General features: G+C 39.1%; 3 protein-coding genes across 3 annotated transcripts; 2 read left to right on the plus strand and 1 right to left on the minus strand.

Annotated features, from left to right (window-relative positions):
• The first annotated feature begins 577 nt into the window (after window positions 1–577).
• On the plus strand, window positions 578–4,050 carry LOC140885333 (stem-specific protein TSJT1). The gene is made up of 5 exons (XM_073292303.1): window positions 578–893; window positions 2,193–2,433; window positions 2,528–2,648; window positions 2,895–3,004; window positions 3,739–4,050. The coding sequence occupies exons 1-5, from the start codon at window positions 691–693 to the stop codon at window positions 3,772–3,774; spliced, it is 711 nt and encodes a 236-aa protein (XP_073148404.1). The 5' UTR covers window positions 578–690; the 3' UTR covers window positions 3,775–4,050.
• A 7,790-nt stretch (window positions 4,051–11,840) lies between these two features.
• On the plus strand, window positions 11,841–12,524 carry LOC140874339 (uncharacterized). Its single transcript, XM_073277625.1, has one exon. It carries the CDS (start codon window positions 11,841–11,843, stop codon window positions 12,522–12,524), a length of 684 nt encoding a protein of 227 aa, XP_073133726.1.
• A 7,963-nt stretch (window positions 12,525–20,487) lies between these two features.
• Window positions 20,488–21,733, minus strand: LOC140874340 (uncharacterized). The gene is made up of 4 exons (XM_073277626.1): window positions 21,611–21,733; window positions 21,241–21,395; window positions 21,023–21,161; window positions 20,488–20,979 (listed from the first exon to the last, which is right to left on the minus strand). Exons 1-4 carry the CDS (start codon window positions 21,731–21,733, stop codon window positions 20,488–20,490), a joined length of 909 nt encoding a protein of 302 aa, XP_073133727.1.
• Between the last annotated feature and the right edge of the window lie 795 nt (window positions 21,734–22,528).

Raw genomic sequence — 22,528 nt, forward strand, 5'->3', positions numbered from 1 at the left:
TTTGAAATATTACCTTTTAATTTTCGACTTTTTTGATCTAATATTTACTGACGCGACAACTTGACACGTGAGTATTTTCCAATGCTACACCATCATTTTCGGTGTCACGAATGCAAATTGGAACAAAATACCCGAAAACTAAAAAGTAGTCTATCAAACCAAACTTTGAAAAATTAATAAATCAAAACAAAAAATAAAGAAGTTAATAGAAAAAAAAAATATTTTCCCATCCATCTACCACTATCTTATCATTTCTAAAAATTCATTATTTATCATTTATTTCTATATTTTGGGTTTGAAACTATCCAGAACCTAGATTAATAATTTATAGCTTATTTGATATTAATATTCAAAATTTAAGATGAGATATTTGATTTGAGACCTAATGTTAACAAAACAACTCTCACACAAACTTTAAAAAAAAAATTTAATTTTATTTTCATATATGTGGGAGGAGATTGTGGAAACAAACTAATTATAGGGGCCAATCGATAATAATGAAAAGAATAATCCCATGTAAAATGACGAATTAGCCCTCACTTTCTTTCTATAAATCCAAAACAACAATCATCCATAACAATTAACACCTCCATTATTCACATTTATTTACCAAAGTAAAAAGAAAAGAGGGAAAGAGAGAGAGAAATACATGCATTGTTTGCATGTACTAAAATCCTGTAGAGAATTAAGATGCTAGGTGTTTTCAGCAGTTCGATCGTGTCTCCTCCGGACGAGCTTGTGGCGGCGGGGAGCAGGACGCCGTCGCCGAAAGTCACGGCGGATAAGCTGGTGGCGCGCTTCCTGGAGGCCAATTCTTCGGCGGTTTCCGTGCAGATCGGGGACGATGTGCAGCTGGCCTACACTCACCATAACCAGTCCGCTATTCAGCCTAGGTACGTGACAGTCGCGCACTTAGAATTTGCACAAGTTTGTTAGCTAACTGTAATTGGGAATTTCTTTTGGACGCCGAATTTTGGTATCGTGATGATGAATTTTGGCGATCTAAATTATACTCCTGATATTGGAAAAGGTAATCGGAGTAATTAGACTGAATTCAGATGCAAAAACCGTGTGCTTTTGCAGCATCTACGTGGCAGTTAATCTAATCGGTACTTGTGCCGGTATTCAGCTGTATCGTGATTCGTGATCGGAGAAAGAAGGTTTTGACTGATTACACTCTTGCAGTTGCCGATCTAATAATATTGATCTTATTTTCCAGTAATTAGGCCCGAAGTGAAACTGAGAGTTTAATAAAAAATTTAAATAAAAACTTATGTTTTCAATAAGATTATTCAGGTTGGGTGGTGTGATGTTATTGATTGGATGTTTAGTTGAAATTTGATTTACAGATTCCTTTATCTGGTGCGAGGAGTTGAAGGTCTCTGAAATGATGACCATGTATTGATTGCGATATAAATTATGGGAAATTTGTTTAGCTGACTTGAAATTTCATTTTCAACAAAAATGAAGAGTACTTGGTGATTATTATATTAGAGGCAGGATAGATGCAATAGGGAAAATTAACTGAGGATATCGTGGTCCCAACTTTGGAATTTTGTGCCCCCGATTTTATTGAATGATTCCACGTGTATGGGATTCCGGCCAAAGATTGTTATCGATTTCTTGGATTCTTCTTTTAGATGTAATAAAATCTCGAGGCTTCTTGATTACACCCAAGCCCATTGAAATTTATTTTTATTTTATTTTATGTAAAAGATCGTTTACTTTAATTGCTTTTCCCCTATAAGAGCGAGGTTTTGAAAATTATACGATAGCCTGCCTAGTACTTCTAACGCAAATAGGAGAATGAAAACATTCCACCGAATGCGGTCATAATTTATATCACAAGGCAGGAAATTCAGACCACGAGATTTGGTAAATTACTGGGATAAAAAAAATTTAATTTTCCTGTCTACATTTATCTAGCATTAACATTTTTAGGTTCCATGATAATATTTTTACGGGGTAAGCTGGCAGCTTTGATGATTACAACACTTGAAGGTGGAAACTTAGTTTTTGTAAAAAGTCTGCATAAATCGAATTTTTTTTTCCAGTTGAATCATCTGATCATCCCATACTAGATCGGCTATAGCAAGGCTGTAGATTTTGTTAAATGTTGCTTTGTTTGGTGCTGCATGTCTCGGTCTTTAAAATTATGAATCTTGAACTTGGTTTGGCTGATCATATGGCAGATCATTTGCTGTCAAGGATGAAATATTCTGCTTGTTTGAAGGAGTACTCGACAACTTGGGTAGTCTGAAGCAACAGTATGGGCTAGCAAAATCTGCAAATGAGGTTCTGTTAATGATAGAGGCGTATAAGGCACTTCGTGATCGAGCACCTTATCCTCCAAACCATGTTGTTGGACACCTCCAAGGGAATTTCGCCTTCATCGTTTTCGACAAGTCCACTTCTACTCTGTTTGTTGCTACTGTAATAACACTTACCAATTGCCTTGTTGAAGCTTGCTTAATTTAAGTTGCATTCACCTACAAATTTAAGTTGGTGGTGTGTTGACAATTGACAGGACCAATTGGCCAAGGTCCCTCTTTATTGGGGAATCACCGCTGATGGGTATGTAGCATTTGCCAATGATGCGGAGTTGCTCAAGGGCGCTTGTGGAAAGTCACTAGCTTCTTTCCCACAAGGTGAGTGGGCAAACTGCAAAAGTGATGTCGTGCTTTCTATTGCAAATTTTGCTTTGATTTGTTGTTTGTTGGTTTGTGCATCGATTCGATGTTCACCATCCATTGCAGTATAGATCATGCATCGACCATTCAATATTTGCAAATGATGTACTACGGCTAGTAGCAGAGAATCATACCATGAAATTACAAACAACAGAAAACAAGTAATTATCCTATTTAACGATGAATCTGTTCTTGATTGTTCAGGATGCTTCTTTTCCACGGCAGTTGGGGAACTTAGAAGCTACGAGAATCCCAAAAACAAGATCACAGCCGTTCCTGCTCAAGAAGAAGAAATATGGGGAGCCAAATTCATGGTAAAAATCAATTTTTCTTCTCTATCGATTATGCTTGTCTGCTTGCTAAATAACTTTATGCATACATACAAATACCTCTCTACACATATATTGGTATTTGGACCTGGTAGCCGGCTTCATGGTATATTCTTGGGAGATTCTGTTTGATAAGATCCAACATCACATATTATCTGGGGCCACTGATCTATTTAAATAAAGGCGCAAGCTGCAGCACGATTCAACTTACACGCCTTTGTTTATGGCCAAATTTCCTTTTCACGTTAATATAAATCCTACTCTCTGCACTTTAGAAAGTCAAGCAAGATTGTCTAGAACTCTTCTTTAGCGATTCATTGTTCATAAAAATTGTGAACCGAAAAACCAGGACAAGCTTGGGGCATATCGTGAAGAGAGGCCACCAAATCCGCATACTAAGAAAAGTGTTTAGATTCTACGAACATTTGTTCGAAATGCACACTTGACATTTGTATGCCATTACTCTGGATGACCCTATCTGGATAATCTTGCATGTAGATAGAACAAGATTGATAAATTTGTCAAATTTGTATTATGAGAAGAATAGTGACTAATTTGGGACCATATTGAGGATCTACCAGAGTATTTCTAACGTGTATCAAATCCATTAGCTGAAAAATTGACAGATATCCAACTTAAAAAAGCATGGCCTTTGTAGCCACATATTTTTTTCCAGTCTCTAGCTAGCTGATGATGACCTATGTGTTTGGGTGTTCCAGGTGGAGGGGCCAAGTCTTCTTGCAACCACAGAATAAGAGATGGTTGGAAACTCGAAAGTTCTGTTATCTGTTAGGCACCGATAATGGTGGGGAACTCAAGACATAAGTAAGAGTCATGTAAATTAGTGGATTAGAGTCACTTTGTTTGCCGTTGACTTGGATACTACTTTGTCTATTAGGCTTGTTGTTCGTTGTTTTCAACAGTGTAGTGTGTGCTTCATCCATTTTCATCTATGTATAGTCCATCTTTGTAAGTTATGTAATAAAGCTTGCGTGACGTTTCCAAACTTCAAGAATAGACCATTTTACTTTCGTTTATTGTGTCCAAAAAAAAAAACAAAAAGAAAGAAAGCTGGTTTGCGTTGTGTCCTACACGGACTGGAAAATAAAAATGATGCATGGTTCAAAATGATTTCTCGGGCTCGTTGTTTTTAAAACTGGATCGGACGGACTGGTTTGAATGAGAACAGATCAGAGTCGTCTCCAGAATATTAGAGGCTTAGACAAATATTCAGGGGAGAGAGCTATATAATATTTTTTAATTAAATATCAATACAATCATTTCATTATCTAAAAATCAAATTTTCAACTTTTTGTAACTAAATATAATGACATAAACAAAAATTGAATCAAAATATAAAAAAATAAAACTAAAACAAAAAAAAAAACTCAATGAATACTCAAATTTAATGAGTCAGATATGAATTAATGAATACTACAAGTTGAATAAGAATCTCCAAATTAAGAAAGTATAAATAATATATTTTTGTCACAACAAATCTGAAAAAAAAAATTATAATTTAAATAGTAACATAAACAAGGAATAGTTATAATATAATTAAGTAAAAATCATTCTCACTGTCGAATAAGAAAATTACAAGAATTTAATTTATCGAAATAAAAAATTAAATTAATAAAAAAAATCAACTGCGGTACAAAAATAGACAAAAATAAATCTCATCTAATTCAATAAATAAACAAAAGATGATTAGCCTAATTTGAATACCCTAACTCATCTGAGATGATTAATTTAACGAAAAAAATAGATTTTTGTTTAAATAGAAAGATAATTTTTTTTACTAAAGAAATGATGAAAAAAAATATAAAAAATTGACCACGATTTCGAATTTTTAACAAAATAAATAGACTTACATAATATTTTAAATATAAAAAAGTATTTAAAATTTTTTTTTAAAAAAATTTGAGGCCCCTGCCAAGGGGAGGCCCTAGGCAACCGCCTAGGCCACCTCCCCTTGGAGCCGGCCTTGGAACAGATCAGTACAGACCAAGCTCATAAACAATTTTAGTGGTTCAACAACAGGTTTCATAGCCAATGAATAGTTAAAAATCAATCCAACCAATTAAAAATTGATCCAACCAGTTCACCATTTTCTTTTTTAGAATTTGATTATTTCTTATACTTAAATTAAATTTTTTTTGTGTAATTTAAAATTATATTGTGATTATATTTTTTTTGGAGGTAATTTAAAATTACATTTTGATTATATATGTGAGGGCGTGTACAACGGGTGAGGAAGCCCCACCCCACAAGAGGAAGACTCCTCGTGTGATGTTGCAAGCGGAGCCCACGTGGTTGCCCAGCCTACAACCCTATTATTATTATTTTTATATTATTTTTTATTTTGTTTTTTAAATAAAATTAGATCCAATAGTCAGATTAATCTGAAACTTTTAAATTATTTAAAAAAATTTAAAAATTAAAAATTTAAAAATTAATAATAAAATATTTTTTAAAAAAAAAAATCAAGGAGTGAAGGAGGTGATTTGATCGTTGTAAATAAATGGCCAAGATCATCCTATCCTTAATTCTTTTTAAACAATAGATAAATATATAAAAATTTAAAAAAACGGCTAGTAACGGCTATATTCTTCAATCTTCTATAAATACTCTTCTTTATTCCTTCAAAAATTAACAACTTCTTTTACTTTCATTCTACAAAAAATAAATTTATTTATCTTTGATTTCATTTCATCCAAATCCGAAAATGAATCCATGAAACAATGATGATCTCAATTGTCCTTCACCAAACTTTTCGCAATTCAATTCTCAATAAATTGTTCTTTTCCGATCTTAATACACCGATGAGCAAATGTTGAGCCACATGTTCAATCAAACTCAATTCTTCAAAAATCCAAACGAGTCTCTTCTCCTACTTTTGAAACCACATCTTCAAAATCAAAAAGGAAAAGGAAACAAGTTGTTGTTGCAAGTGGGGATGACTCCATCACGAGGAAAAAGTGGTTGAAAGACGAAGATGAACGTCTTGCAAAGGCATGGTGCAACGCTTCTACCAATCCGACACTTGGAAATGACCAAAGAAACGCTAGTGTTTGGGATTGGTTGAAAAAGAATATAACCAAGAGTTGCTAATGAGATGAAAAGTTCGTTCAAGGTACAACAAGAGCCATCATTTCCAAGATCTTGCAAAAAAAGTTTTCTTTTTCCAAAACAAAATGAGCGAACTAGAAACTCTCAATCTAAGTGGATCGTCATTTGAGATGAAGGTATTCTTAAAATCTTATCACAATATTTTATTCTACTTGAAATACAAAAAAAAATATTTAATTAGTATGCTCAAGTTCAAACAATGTTTGAGAAAGATTGTGGAACCACATGGTCCGACGAGAAAGCTTGGTTAGTCCTTAAGGATCAACCGAAATGAAGGATATGGTCGTTTGCAAAATACGAAGGCGATGCGGAAAATGCGACCAAGAAGTTTAAGAATATTGATGGCGAATCATCTCCATCTCCTTTCTCCACGCTCATTGATACACCTACAGCCGATGAAGGAAATGACGTGAAACAAGTGACAGTATTGAATAATATTGGTTGAACAATTTTTTAAACTAGACCAATTTGATCACTCGTACAGTTATGAAAACATTTTTTCCTCACTTTGTTTACTAATATCCCTATTTATTCCCCATCAAAATTTTGAAACAAATTGATGCTACACGAAACCTTGCTACTCTGAAAAGGGATTTCCGCGTGCTCCAGTCAGTTAGAGTAAACTGAAATATTAGGAAGCCAAACACTCCTCACGTATCCAATTCAGCAAAACTAGGGTGGTCACCTGCGTCACAAAATGAGGTTAGAGGCGCCGAGAGATGCCCGACGAAAACCCTCTGAGCTCAAGTCAGCGATCTACCCAAAATATGTACTCACAAAAACTAAAGAACTTTTAGAGCATAAATTGATAGAAAGTAAGTGTACCTTCAAGAATGGAAGTGAGTCTTCTATTTCTAGAACATCTTTTAATGGGTCATCGGCCTCCTAAAATATGGGTCTCTCTCTTGGGCTCCAACATATAGGCTCCAAATGAATTTGTCCCAAATTTAATATGTTCATCATACTAAAACATAATTATTTTTAAACTAGTAAATATCATAAGCCCCCCACTCTCGACCAATTTTAATTTTTTTGAAGATGATCGAGAATACTAAAAAACTGCACTCCAAAAGATGTGGCCCAATTTTTTATATTTTGACCCCTTATTTTTGGAAACCTAGGTTACACTTTATACCCTATATAAGGGAGCCACCACAATACTCTATTTCTCGGAAAGCTAGCCGCCATGTCAGGTAAAAAACTTCTTCCTTTTCGTTTGTTTACTTTTTTCATGGCCCATGCTTACTTTTTCTTTCTCTTGCTTTATTTACATATACACTTGTTGCATCTTTTCCCCTTCCCCTCATCCTCTGCGCGCCCCTCTCTTCCTAGTTTTTGCTAGATTTGTTCTCGTTCTTTATTAGCATACAGTTTAGAGGGCGGCAAGATGGGGCATCTTTGCCTCCTTCCTCTAAAAAGCCCTCGGGTAAGGCTGCTTCCGCGACGACAATGATCGGTTCTCGGTGATGCGGCGAGGGCAACAACTAGCTTTCTTCTTTTAGCTACAGACCGTCGTTCCTAAGATCTTCGCCATCGAGCTGATTTCTCATCTGCGAGCCGTATTATTTTTATTTTTTTTATGCGTTTTTCTTTTTTTTTTTTCTTGAATTAATGGTGACATGAGTTGCAAAGGTTCAAATGATGGATACCGCAGCTTGGGTTAGTGGGTTTTATGTTTTGTTGCCGCAGTGAGAGTTTCAGTGCCGGAAGACGCCAGGATTAGTGCATCCATCGGTGATTTGAAGGATTTGGTACAGATGATTTGTGTTGTGCGGGATAGGTGCTTCTCTGGCCAGGTGGTACGACTACGAGTGTCGCGACTGTCGAGGTGAAATTTATTGGGTCTTGGGTTTGGGCTGTTGTTATTGGGGCTGCGGGCTTTCATGGGTTGTGGGTTTTGAGTTGGGTTGGTTGATTTGGACAAGGGTTTGTGTTGACGGGTCGGATCACGGGTTCAGTTTTTGAGTCTGGGTTAGGGTCTAGATCTGAGGCTGCAGCAAAAGCTGTGACACTGTACCTGGCAGCTCAGCAGCAGGGTAGCAGACGGCGAATAGTCACGCACCACTCCGCCGTCAGGACTTGCGCTGCACCGAGGGAGATGAGGGCCTTGTAGCCATTTTGCCCTCCCGTCGCAGTCGTTCACCACGGCTATCTTGGCAAAGGCACTGCCTATAGAGGTGAATATATAAAACTTGCCTGAATTCAATAGGACAGGGGATCCACAAGATCACCTGGACATGTTCTACGCAAAAGCTGACCTCTATGACATCAGTGACAGCGACGCAGCGTATTTAAAAATCTTCCGAACTACCCTGTAAGGACAAGCCCTCACATGGTTCAACAAGCTATCCTCGGGGACAATAGGAAGCCTTGAGGTACTTACCACGCGCTTCCTCCACCAATTTTCCATTAATCGAAAATTTCCAAAAACTGCGGCATACTTGTTCTCGATAGTCCAAAAATAAGGATAAAGCCTAAGGGAATTCGTACAACGATTCACTCAGGCGGTTCACAAAGTTTCGCACGTTAATCATGACTTACAGGCAGGGATCATGCAGCAAAATCTCCGTCACAGAAATTTCAAAGAATCAATAGCAGGAAAACCTCCAAATACTTCGGAGGAATTATTAGAGAGGGTGGAATAGTACATCAGAATAGAAGAGATTATAGAACCGCGTTATCTCATGAAGAGAAAACGAGAGGATGAAAAACCAGGCGGAGGGAAGAGAGAGAAGAAGCGAGTGGCGCCTAGCCCTCGTCCCAGAGCATCTCGCTCAACGCCCGTCTAACAGACATACTAGTAGTAGGCGAGCTGCAAGGGTTGCTACAACCCCCTCGCCTATGAAAGAAACATCAATCTGAAAAATACTGCAGGTTTCACAAAGACAAAGGTCATGCCACAGAAGACTTTTTTACCCTACGGGCAGAAATAGAGAGACTAATCAAGCAAGGGAACTTGGGCAATTTTTTAGACAAATCTCGGGATCATCAAAATAACGACAAGTGTCCAGAGCACCAGTTTTGGATCATCAGAAAGAACGAATTGATCGAGGAAAGGGACCAGAAGAGAACCTACTCACCGGAGGCGTAATCGCCATGATTTACGGAGGTCCGGCAAGTGGTGACTCCAATAGGGCAAGGAAAACCTTGATCCGTGCGGAAACACAGGATTTTCCTTCCAAATATAGACCCAGACGCACACCATATTCGAGGTAAGTACAACAGAAGAGGAATTAGTGTTCAAAAACCTTGACCTGGAGGCCCCTCGTTGGGAACATAATGACGCCCTGGTCATTTATGCAACAATTTCTAATTTCTAGGTGAAAAAGATATTGGTGGATTCGGGAAGTTCCGCAGATATCATATTACATAACGCTTTCGTGAAGTTAGGGATTGACAATGCCTCATTAACTCCACTGAACACACTGCTGGGTTTGGAGGAGAAGTCGTTGAAGCATTAGGAGAAGTCACTCTCCCACTGTCATTGGGTTCTAACCCAAAGGATAACCAAAATGGTGAAATTTCTCATGGTGAAGTCTCCATCGGCAGACAACATTATTTTAGGGCGTCCTAGCTTGAATCTGTTTAGAGCAGTGGGTTCCACATACCATATAAAAATCAAGTTCCTCACGCCCGAAGGAGTTGGCGAGGCTACGGGTGACTCCAGGTTGTCAAGGGAGTACCATTCCATTACTTTGTAAACAAAATCAAGTGATCGGAAAGGACAAGATGCTTCAGAAAAATCTTCGCAGTCAAGAAAGCAAAAAAAAGAATGTCGTCCGGATCACAGCAAACTCCATATCTTCGAGACGAGTACGGAGAGAATGAAAGAATCAAAACCACTGAAATGCTCAAGAATATAGTAGTGTTACCCGGAATTCCTCAAACAACGGTCAAAATCAGGTCGGATTTTCCAACCCCATTAGAAGATGCCCTAAAAACTTTTCTTAAGGAATACACAGAAATTTTTTCTTGGAAAGATAAAGCATTACCCAGTATACCACCAGACTTTGCAATTCACCACCTCAAGGCATATCCAAAAATTAAACTAGTAAAACAGAATAAAAGAACATTTTGTCAGGAGAAGAGCAAACATATCGCTGAAGAAGTAGAAAAATTATTGATAACTAAGTATATTCGATCAGTTGTGTACCCAGAATGGCTATCAAACGTAGTACTGGTTCCAAAACCAGCGGGAAGTGGAGCTTGTGCATAGACTTCACTGATTTAAATAAAGCATGTCATAAAGACCCATTCCCTCTACCGAGAATTGATGTGTTGGTCGACTCCACAGTTGGCTGTGAAATGCTCAGTTTCTTGGATGCCTACCAATACTATAATCAAATAAGATTGGCACTTGAAGATCAAGAAAAGATAAGCTTCATAACTGACCGAGAGATTTATTGTTTTGAAGTAATGTCATTTGAGCTAAAAAATGTATGAGCAAATAACTAGATACTAGTAAACAAGATGTTTGAAAAGACAATCGAACGCAACATGGAGGTATATATAGATGACATGCTTGTAAAGAGCATACAAGCTTCAACCCACATAGGAGACCTTCAAGAGTGTTTTAACATTTTGAGGAACTATAAGATTAAGTTAAACCCGGAAAAGTGCACATTCAAGGCCAGAGGAGGAAAATTCCAAGGTTACATAGTCTCGGTAAGAGGGATATAAGCTAACCCAGAGAAGATAAAAGCAGCTTTGAACACGTCTCCTCCAAGAACGATGAAGGGGGTGCAAGAATTAACATAACGGATTGCCGCACTTAATCGATTTATCTCCCGATCAGCAGAAAAAGGCTTACCATTTTTTAAAGTGCTAAGACAAGGAATGAATTTCAAGTGGAAACTTGCTTGTCAACAAGCTTTCGATGATTTGAAGAAATATTTAGTCACACCTCCCTTGCTTGTAAAACCATAGGAAGGTGATACCCTGTTTCTTTATCTAGCTGTTTTAGAAGCAGTCAGTGCCGTGCTGGCATTAGAGGATGGGCACGAGCATAAGCCAGTATATTATGTGAGCAAAGCATTGCAGGGAGCAGAACTATGATACACTAATATTGAAATGTTAGCACCGGCAGTTGTCATCGCAGGTATAAAGTTACGCCCATATCTCCAATCTCATCAAGTAGTGGTGTTAAGTAATCATCCTCTGAAGAAAATACACTCCAGCCCAGAGGCGTCAGGCAGAATGGTCAAGTGGGCAGTAGAATTAAGCGAGTATGAGTTGGAATTCCAACCACGCCCAGCAATCAAGGCCCAAGTTCTCGCAGATTTCATAATAGAAATGGAAACAATCGATGTAGAAAGTTCCGCCCCTACCTGGACAGTTTTTGTCGATGGATCTTCAACCACATAAGGAAGTGGAGCTGGGATTTTATTAGAGAACCCACAAGAAGACAAATTCCGGTATTCCATAAAATTCCAGTTTACAGCATCAAATAACGAAGCAGAATATGAATTTATGATAGCAGGTATCAAGTTAGTTATAGTTGTCGTAGCCAGAATACTAGTAGCACACAGTGACTCCTAGTTTGTGGTTAATCAACTTTGAGGAATTATTCGGCCAAATAAGAGAATATGGCTAAATACATATTTCGGATTAACGACTGCTCTCACGACTAGAGAACTATGAAATAAATAAAATACCTCGAGTCAAAAACGAGGAAGCAGACAAGCTAGCGAAAATGGCGAGTTCTATGGCAAACATTGACAGTCGAAGAGTCACCTATCTAACGCTAGATAATGACGAATTAGAGGAGGCAGTTCTTGACATTCTGTGTACCGAAGAAAATGGACCAACATTGAGAGATGAAATCATCAGTTACCTAGTGCAGGGACACTTGCCGCAAGACTCCACCTTGGCTCGAAAACTTAAAGTGAAGGCTGCTCGATTCATAGTCATAGACAAAGAGCTTTACAAGAAAGGCTACTCCCAAACATATTTGAAGTGCCTCACTCCAAACAAAACTAACTATGTACTTCGAGAGATTCACGAAGGCATTTGTGGAAATCATTTAGGGGGAAGGGCTTTGGCTGGGAAAGCTTTAAGGCAAGGTTATTTATGGCCAACAATGAAGCGTGATGCTGAAAAATTAGTGAAACATTGTCGGTCCTGCCAAGATCATGCCAATATCAACCACCAACCAGCTACTCTGTTGCAGCCTTTGGAAAGTCCTTTGACTTTCGCACAATGGGGTATGGATATTGTAGAACCATTCTCACTCGCTCCTGGACAGATTAAGTTTATTATCGTCGCTGTGGACTACTTTACAAAGTGGGTAGAAGCGGAACCCTTGGCCAAGATAGCAAAAAAATATGTAATAAACTTTATAAGGAAGAACATAATGTGTAGGATCGGGATAATGTGAGCTTTTGTCTCCGATAATGGGACACAGTTCTCAGGGTCCAAGTTGAAAAAATGGTGCAGGAGTTTTCTATCAAACAATTATCTACTTCAGTAGGAAATCCCCCGGCTAATGGACAACGGAAGTAACAAATCACACGATCTTGCAACATCTCAAGACTCGATTAGGCGAAGCCAAAGGGAAATGGGTGGAAGAAATTCCTAGTGTCCTATGGGCCTATCGGACGACGTCGCGTACATCCACGGGAGATTTTTCTTTCAACTTGGTTTATGGAGTATAAGGTGTAGCCCCGGCAGAAATTGGAGAACCATCGCTGAGAGTACAACAGTATCTTCAACAAAAAATAACAGACTATGAGGTTATCCTTGGAGCTTATAGATGAGCTGAGGGAAAAAGCGTCACTCTGTGCAGAAAGATGCAGAGCAAGGATGTAAGGCCCGAAAATATTAAATTATTACTTATGGGATTTGAGAATTTAATTCCATATTATGGGCTAATATTGATTTAAGAAGTGAAATAAATTATAGATTTAATTTCCGAGCCGAAAATATTTAATTTGGAATTTTCTGGATTTTGAGAATTAAATTTTGAGAATTCTTAAATTAAAAGAATAAATATTCGATTTTAATATTTATGGAATTTGAGATTAAATTCCATATTTCGGGAATTAAAGAAGATTAATTTTGAAGATACAACCCGATCAGGAACTGATTTGAGAATATCGAAGATTCGAGGACTAAAGAGCAATAGGCCGGGATTATTGATTTAATCCAAATTTATTTAATTTTAATCCGAGTATATTTAATTTGGAAATATTTATAGTTTAGATTTAAATTCTAATATTCTTAAATTATTTTGGATTGAAATTGAATAAAACGAAGGCCGAGGACTGAATTGTAATTAAAGAAGACTTGAGGGACTAAATTGCAAATATGCAATACATATCTGATTTTACATTAGATTATCAGCATGAAACGTGTTTGTAGCATAGGAAATTCAGAAAAGGAAAGGGAGAAAATCGAACAGAGGCCGAACCCTCTTCATTTTCTTTTGAGTTCTTGTTTTCAAATCCTCGTAACTTTTGATCCGCTCGTCCGATTTCAATTCCGAAAGATGTTCTGGAATCCTTGCGACGAGAACTTCAATTTTATGTAAGTATTATGATATGTTTGATAGATTTCAAAATCAGTTATGAGCAGAGATCAGAACTTGATGTTAGTTTTGTGTTCATGCATGTTCATTCATTCCGATATTGAAACCGAATCGACGATTTGATGTTGAATGAACTTGTCATGATTTCCAGCATGTATATAAAGAGTTATAGCAGCTGATTGTGTTTAACATGCTGGTGTATGAGGTTATAGTGATGATATATCACACGTTTATGAAATTAAAGAAGTTAACGTCGAATTCGATATTTCGTCGGTTACCGATATTTAATCGCTACGCCGTCGATTGATGTTTTGAAGCCGTTTTGATAGCCAATGACTGAGATAAGACCTTCTTTGAAATGTTATCAATGATATAGCATTTTTATTTCTCAGTTTCAGATGAGTTTCAAAGGCTAACGACTCACGACTCCGAGTTGTATCGAAGAAGAAGACGTTGAGGTTTGAAGCGATATGATTGATGACATATTGATGATTTTGAATCGATATTGAAATGATTGAATAGAATGAAGATTGATATAAATGTTTGATGCTTTGTTTCAGATTTGAAGCGTTCAAAACAGAAGAAATACGAAGGTATAATGACGACATCGCGAGTCAGGGACTTTGAAACTCAAGAACGACTATTCTTGAGTTATCCCACCAAAATCACATACGTATTTATTGTTTTGATTTGATTTTGTTGTTGTCGATCCATCCCAGGTAGTGGATCTTTGATTTGAGTCGATATGATTATGATACGAGACTATATTGAATTGATTCTATGCCAAGGTTGCGGTTAACCTTATTTTCTAGCCCAGAATGGCTATGTTAGATGAATATTCATGTCAAGATCGGATACGAATCTTGATGGCAATGAAGTTGAATGAATCAATTCTCGATCGATCGAAAGAAGCGTTATTTACTCTATTTGTTGAGTCGAGTTAAATAGAGTCGATATGATTTATTTAATGCTTTTGATATGTTGCTTATACTGAGATGATTTCTCACCGGAGTTTATCCAGCTGTTGCTTTGTTTTGTATGTGTGCATTGCAACAGATGGGGCAGGAGCTAGTCTGAGAGGACGTTGATAGCTCGGGAGCGAGATTTAGCAAGTGTGGAATCGGGTTTTAAGTTGAAAAACTTGACATGAAACTTATGTTTTAGAAGCTCACTTTTGAGACTTGGTGTAGCTTGTAGTTTCATGCCTTTTGAGCTATTTATTTGATGTAATAAATGCATGATTTGATGTTAGGAACTTAATATATGAATGTATGCATGTTCTTAGATTTTATAACATGTTTTAGACTTGAATTTGATAGCTTGGAATGGATGGAAAGGATCAAGAATGGATGCTGAAAAACAGGGTGAAATTCTGCCCAGGAAGCGCCCGAGCTGCAGTTTTTAGCAGCCCGAGCGCGAGCCTTCTGTTTTGGAAAAGATCAGGGGCGCCCGGGCGGTAGTTTTTAACCGCCCGAGCCCACCCCCTTTTGAAAAAAAAATAAAAATTTCTTGATCCTTATTCTTTCCTTATTAGATTAATGATGCTTATTCATTAATTGCTCCTTAAGATTTGAGATTAGCAACCCGAGGCCCCACAAAGGATGACCAAAGAATTTAATAACAAGGTGAAGCACATGTCATTTCAAGTAGGAGATTTTGTATTAAAGAAGGTAGATGTCCTGCGCCCAGTAGGAAAGCTCGACCCGAAGTGAGAAGGATCGTACAAAGTAATCGAGATAGTTAGAGGAGGAGCATATCATCTTCAGCAGTCGAACAAAAAAGTACTACCAAGAACATGAAATGTCGCTAACCTGAAAAAGTTCTACGTATGAACATCTATGAGAAAATAATGTTATCCACTATTACTTTTGTTTCAATGTAGTCACTTGCAGTACTTTGTTTTCTCATACGAATTTATTAATAAAGTTATGTTGTCTATTTACATTTGTCTGCGTAATGGAACAAAATTACACTACCACACTAAGAAAGTGATAAAATGGGCAAAAACACCATGAGACCCAAGCTATCATAATACACCTCCCACGCATAAGAGGCATGGCCAGCCCAACAAGGAAAGTTTGATGCTGTAAGAGGTCACCCAAACACAATACAAGTCCCGAGACACCTTGACACTGATAAGTTAGGCAAGGAATTCTCGTTGAGACAAAGAATTTAAAGAGAAAACAAGAAGCTCAAAAAGACCAAGCATCTACGAGTAGGAAGCCAAGAAGCTTGAAGAATGATAAAACAAGTAATAACGCAGGAACGTCGTAATATAATAGATAAATTACTAACGCGAGTAAATAGTACAAATAACCATAGTCAGAATCCAGCACCATGAACAAAAGGAATATAAATAGAACGACTAAAAACCTAAGAACATCATAGATATTGAGGAGGCAAAGTCATCCATCCTCAGTCGCCTCATTGGTAGGAAGCAAGGTCTAAGGCTTCATAATCTCGATACCAGCATACCCCATCAGAAGATCACCAGTAGGAGGATTCGGCACAACACCAACCGGAAACTTAGGAACCTGGGGTGAGATCTTCATAATGAACTCCTCGGGAACTGAACCCATCAAGCAGAGCTGGCAACGACAATCCCGAAAAATCTCATCATGAAGTTCAAAAGCAAGACTGAAGATATCATCGGTGCATGTAGGAGAAGCACGACAAACAGCCACCTCTTTATCCCCAACTTTTTGAACGAAAGATTTTCCTAAGTTAGATGCCAGGAAACGATCACCGGTCCTCACTTCAGAGTAGTACTTCTTGTATAGAGCACTAAGCTCCTTGCGCAAGATGTCACTATCTCTTATCTTTTCCTCAGCCCTTTTGCTCGACAGGGACAAGTCCTGCTTTAGCTTAGTAGTCTCCAACCGAAGGTGCTCATTATCGTCCGTCAGCTGCGCCAGCTCTCGGCAGAAAAGATCCTCATCATCCCAATGCTTCTCCTCTCGGAGCTGGTAGATGCATGCCAATGATACCACGCGAGAGGAACAAGAGATAAAATTAGATCACAGAACAAGCACTCCAGCTCACCAAAGCAAAAAAAAATAAAAATAGAGGAGTACCTGGCAACCTTTCGAAGCTAAGGAGTGCGTCGGAGCTGTAGAAGGCTGAACGAATAGGTGAGCAACGTCATAATCACCAATCATCTCTCTTTTTTTTTCCACCCTGATCTGGATCCTCTACATCCACATTCTCCTTAGAGTTAACCCTCTCCAGTAATAGAGGATTCTTGCGTAAAACTCGAGAAGACGGTGAGGAATCTCCTCGACCTCTTTTAGGGATCGGAGGGGTGACGGTGTATCTCAGCCTTTTCCCGTCTTCATTTTCTCTGGCTCCCGGACCTCATCTTCGATCACCTATGTCAGCAAGTGCATGAAGATGACGGAAGAGGAGGATCTTGACGGCCCTGGGAGCTAGATCCTCGACCACGGTCAGACAGAGGATCTGTAGATCGAGGGACAGGGGGACAGCGCCTATCCTCGCCCTTCTTCTCCTCAGTAGATGGAGGCCTCCCAACGGTATTTTCTCGATCTTGAAAGCTAGATATGCCTACGCATGTCCCTAAAATAAAACAAGGCATTGAATATAAAAAATTAACGAGAAACACGCAGGGATAAATCGGTAAGGTGCAGAGAAATTGTCACAAGGCAAAAAATACCACCAGAAAGTAAGCTTCTAGGATCGGAAAGTTTGTCAAATAGTCCTAGAGTTTGACCTTGAACTTACACACATCGATGAGTCTTCGTCATTTTCACAATATTACAACTAGAGCTCCAAGAAAGAGGTACTTCCTACCCACAGTCTTTAACAAAGAAAAATTGATCCCGCCAATCCCCTCGCGGCGAGCGAAGTCTAGTCATAAAATTTCAACCAGCACGAGGTTGTAAGTAGATAAAGTAATCCAACCGAAGACACCACACAAAAAATAGAATGAAATAAAGATGCGGTCGCAGGAATTTGAAGCTCGCTTACTTGGCGACAAAAGCTCGAAAAATAAATGAAAAAATTCGAGGTCAGTTGACCGAAGCTTATACCTAAGCTACGCGCCACCTCAACTAATAAGGGGTGAGGAGGGATAGAAAAACCACAATTAAAGTATGTTAGGGTCACAGTAAAGTATCCCTAAGGGGGTTTGTGGAAGAAATCCCCTAAGCTAGAAATCTTCCACCCGCAGTTAGATGAAAAACTCAATTTGTCAGTCAAATTCTTCACATTTTGGAGAGATAGAAGGCTCTGCTCTATATCCCTCGAAATGATATCCTGATCCACGTCTCTAGAAATAGGATCGGGTGGAGCACTCAGTGATAACGGTACTAAGGGTCTGGGAGCAGAACAAGCCTTACGTACATCTATAGAGCCGCATTCACTCGAAGAACCCAAGTCACCAAAGAGGTTCAAGTCACCCAGAGAACCCAGGTCGCTCAGAAGATAGGGCGTATCAGAATAATATGAGCAAGTATATTAAGATTCATCCTCACTAAATCTAAGCGCGGAGTGGGAGGATACTTTAATGCGACCCTGACACACTTTAACAGTGGTTTTTCTATCCCTCCCGACTCCTTGCTAGTCGAGGTGGCGTAGAGTCAAGGTATAAGCTTCAGTCAACTGACACCGAACGCTTTCTTTTACTTCTCGGGGTTCCGCAACCGAGTAAGTGAGCTTTACCTTCATGTTAACGCATCTCTATTTTATCCTCTTTTCTCCGCACAGTTTCTTCGACCAAATTTTTTCGTTTATTTTCAACCTCGCACTGGCTGCAAGTTCGTGGCTTGACTTCGCTCTCCGCAAGGGGATTGGCGGTCCCAGTTTTTCTTTGTAAAAGACTATGGGTGGGAGGTTCCCCTTTCTTGGAGCTCTAGTTTTAGTATTGTGAAAATGATAGAGACTCATCGACGTCTGCAGGTTCAATTTCAAACCCTAGGACTATTTGACAAACTCTTTGATCCTACAAGCTTACGTTTTGGTGGAAATTTTTTTTCTTGTGACAATTTCTTTGCATCATACCGATATTTTATTTCTGCGTGTTTTTCATCTATTTTTTTATATTTAACTCTGTTTTGTTTATTCGTAGGGACACATGTAGGCTTATCTAGCCTTCGGGATCGAGAAAAGACCGTTGGGAGGCCTCTGTATACTGAGTAAAATAAGGGCAAGGATACGCGTTGTTCCCTTGTCCCTCGATCTACAGGTCCTCCATCTGACCGTGGTTGAGGATCCAGCTCCCAGGACCATCCGGATCCTCCTTCTCTGTCGACGGATCGTCGTGCTCTTGGTGACTCAGGTGATCGAAGACGAGGTCCGGGATCCAGAGGGAATGAATAGGGGAAAAGGCCGAGTGATGCCGTTACGGCGTTACCCTTCCGATCCCTAAAAAAAGGTCGAAGAGACCCCTCACCATCTTCTCGTGTTGCACGCAAGAATCCTCTATTGTTGGAGGGGGTTAACTCTAAGGAGAATGTGCAATCGTTCTGGGATGTAGATTACCCAAATTTGGGTTGGAAAAAAAATGAGAGAGATGATTGGTGATTATGACGTTTCTCACTTGTTCCCTCAGCCTTCTACAGCTCTGTCGCACACCTTGGCTTCGATAGGTTGTCAGGTACTCCTCTATTTTTGTTTTGCATTGGTGAGTTGGAGTGCTTGTTATGTGATCTAATTTTATCTCTTGAAAGCATCTACCAGCTCCGAGAGGAGAAACATCGGGATGCTGAGGCCCATTTTCACCGAGAGCTGGCGCAGCTGACTAAAGATAATGAGCGCCTTCGGTTGGAGACTAATAAGCTAAAGGATGACTTGTCCCTGTCGAGCAAGAGGGCTAAGCAAAAGACAAGAGACGGTGACAACTTGCACAAGGAGCTTAGTGCTCTATACGAGAAGCACTACTCTGAAGTGAGGATCGGTGAGCGTTTCCTGGCATCTGACTTAGGAAAATCTTTCGCTCAGAAGGTTGGGGATAACACGGTGGTTGCTTATCGTGCTTCTCCTATACACTGATGATATCTTCAGTCATGCTTTTGGACTTCAAGACGAGATTGTTTGGGATTGTCGTTACCAGCTTTGCTTGATGGGTTCAGTTCCCAAAGAGGTCATTATGAAGATCTCACCCCGAGTTTCCTACTGCTGCTGTTGTGTCGGATCTTCCTACTAGTGATCTTTTGTTGAGGTGAGCTGGTACCGAGATTATTGAAGCCTTGACCTTTCTTCCTGCCGATGAGACGACCGAGGATGGATGACTCTTGCCTTATCAATATCTATGTTGTTAGGTTTTTAGTCTTTATTGTTATATTCCTTTTGTTTATTTTGTTGGATTCTGACTACGTTTATTTTTACTATTGACTCACGTTAGTACTTATCTATTATACTACGATGTTCCAGCGTTATTGCTTGTTTCACCACTTTTCAAGCTTCTTGGCTTGCTACTCGCAGATGCTTGGTGTTTTTGAGCTTCTTGTTTTCTTTTAAATTCTCTGTCTCGACGGGACGTCTTTGCCTAATTTGTCAATGGCAAGGTATCTCAGGACTTGTATTGTGTTTGGGTGACCTCTTACAACGTCAAACCTTCCTTGTTTGGATGCACATGCCTCTTATGCGTGGGAGGTTTATTATGACGGCTTGGGTCTCATGGTGATTTTGGCCATTTTACCACTTTCTTCGTGTGGTAGAGAAATTTTGCTCCATTACGCAAATAAATGAAAATAGACAACTCAAATTTATTGATGACTTTATATGAGAAAACAAAGTACCGCAACTGACTTCATAGAAACAAAAGTGACAATGGATAACATTATTTTCTCCTAGACGTTTATACGTAGAACTTATTCAGGTTAGCGATATTCCATGTTCTTGGAAGTAATTTCTTGTTCGGCTGCTGTAGGCGATACACTTCTCTTCTGACTATCTCGATATATTTATACGGGCCTTCCCACTTTGGGTCGAGCTTTCCTATTGGGCGCAGAACATTCACCTTCCTTAATACCAAATATCCTACTTGAAATGGCATGTGCTTCACTTTGTTATTATATGCTTTGGTCATCATTGCTCTGCATTTTTCTGCACGGAGTGATGCTTCTTCCCTCAGCTCATCTATAAGATCCAAGGATAACCTCATAGCTTGTTCATTTTCTATCGAAAGATATTGTTGTACTCTCAGTGATGGTTCTCCGATTTCAGCAGGAGCCACTGCTTCTACCCCATAAACTAAGTTGAAAGGAGACTCCCATGGATGTTCATGAAGTCGTCCGATAGGCCCATAGGACACTAGGAAGCTCGTCCACCCATTTCCCTTTGGCTTCGCCTAACCGAGTCTTGAGATGTTGTAAGATTATGCGATTTGTTACTTTTGTTTGTCCATTAGCCAGGGGGTTTCCTAATGAAGTGAAGAATTTCTCGATAGAAAACTTCTGAGACCATTCTTTCAACTTGGATCCTGAGAACTGTGTCCCATTATCGGAGACAAAAGCTCGTGGTATCCTGAACCTACAGATTATGTTCTTCCATATGAAGTTTATTACGTCTTTTTTCTGTTATCTTGGTCAAGGGTTTCGTTTTTACCCACTTTGTGAAGTAGTCTACAGCTATGATGAGAATCTTTCTCTGCACAAAAGCAGGTGGGATTGGTCCTACAACATTCATATCCCATTGTGCAAAAGTCAGGGGACTTTCCAAAGGCTGCAAGAGGGTGGTTGGTTGGTGATTGATATTGGCATGCTCCTGCCAGGCCCGACAGTGTCTCACTAATCTCTAAGCGTCACGCTTCATTGTTGGCTAGAAATAACCTTGCCTCAGAGCTTTCTCGGCAAAGGCCCTTCCCCTAAATTATTTCCACAAATTCCCTCGTGAATATCTTGAAGCACATAGTCAGCTTTGTTTGGAGCGAGGCACTTCAAATATTGTTAGGAGTAGCCTCTTCTGCTGTCAATGTTTACCATAGAACTCGCCATTTTTTCTAGCTTGTCTGCTTCCTCGTTTTTGGCCCGAGGTATTTTCTTTATTTCATAGTTCTCTAGTCGTGAGAGAAGTTTGTTAATCCGAAGTACGTATTTAGCCATCTTCTCCTCTTTGGACGAATAATTTCCTCGCAGTTGATTAACAAGAAGCTGGGAGTCACTATGTGCTATTAGTCATCTGGATCCGGCAGCTAAAGCCAGCTTGATATCTGCTATTATAGCTTCATACTCTGCTTCGTTATTTGATGCTATAAACTGTAATTTTATGGAATACCGAAAATTGTCTCCTTGTGGGTTCTCTAATAAAATCCCATCTCCACTCCCTGATGTGGTTGAAGATCCATCGACAAAAACTGTCCAGGCAGGGGCGGAACTTTATGCATCTATTGTTTCTATTTATACTATGAAATCTGCGAGAACTTGGGCCTTGATTACTGGGCATGGTTGGAATTCCAACCCATACTCGCTTAATTCTACTGCCCACTTGACCATTCTGCCTGACGCCTCTGGGATGGAGTGTATTTTCTTAAGAGGATGATTACTTAACACCACTACATGATGAGATTGCAGATATGGTCGTAACTTTCTACCTGTGATGACAACTGACAGTGCTAACTTTTCAATATTAGTGTATCGTAGCTCTGCTCTCTGTAATGCTTTGCTCACATAATATACCGGCTTATGCTTGCGTCGTTCCTATAATGCCAGCACGGTACTGACTGCTTCAACTGAAACTGCTAGATAAAGAAACAGGTTATCTGAAACGAACCTAACTCGTAAATTTTTTTTTTAAAAATATTGCCCATTCATATATGCATCTATACTTAAAACAGATTTTCGTAAAATTTAATACATAATAAAAAGTGTTTTTATGTCAAAATTTAAATTCTCGAACAC

This window comes from Henckelia pumila, chromosome 1 (genome assembly GCF_033568475.1).
Source record: "Henckelia pumila isolate YLH828 chromosome 1, ASM3356847v2, whole genome shotgun sequence".
Taxonomy (NCBI): Eukaryota; Viridiplantae; Streptophyta; class Magnoliopsida; order Lamiales; family Gesneriaceae; genus Henckelia; species Henckelia pumila.

Excerpts from the sequence above, each read along its gene's own strand:
- LOC140885333 (XM_073292303.1), top strand. The coding sequence starts at position 691 with ATGCTAGGTGTTTTCAGCAGTTCGATCGTGTCTCCTCCGGACGAGCTT. Across the intron at positions 894-2,192 it reads CAGTCCGCTATTCAGCCTAG|ATCATTTGCTGTCAAGGATG; the intron begins GTACGTGACAGT and ends ATCATATGGCAG. Across the intron at positions 2,434-2,527 it reads CTACTCTGTTTGTTGCTACT|GACCAATTGGCCAAGGTCCC; the intron begins GTAATAACACTT and ends GACAATTGACAG.
- LOC140874339 (XM_073277625.1), top strand. The coding sequence starts at position 11,841 with ATGGCGAGTTCTATGGCAAACATTGACAGTCGAAGAGTCACCTATCTA.
- LOC140874340 (XM_073277626.1), bottom strand. The coding sequence starts at position 21,733 with ATGGCTAAATACGTACTTCGGATTAACAAACTTCTCTCACGACTAGAG. Across the intron at positions 21,396-21,610 it reads AAAAAATGGCGAGTTCTATG|GAGCATGCCAATATCAATCA; the intron begins GTAAACATTGAC and ends CGGGCCTGGCAG. Across the intron at positions 21,162-21,240 it reads GCTGTAGACTACTTCACAAA|GTTCAGGATACCACGAGCTT; the intron begins GTGGGTAAAAAC and ends CATAATCTGTAG.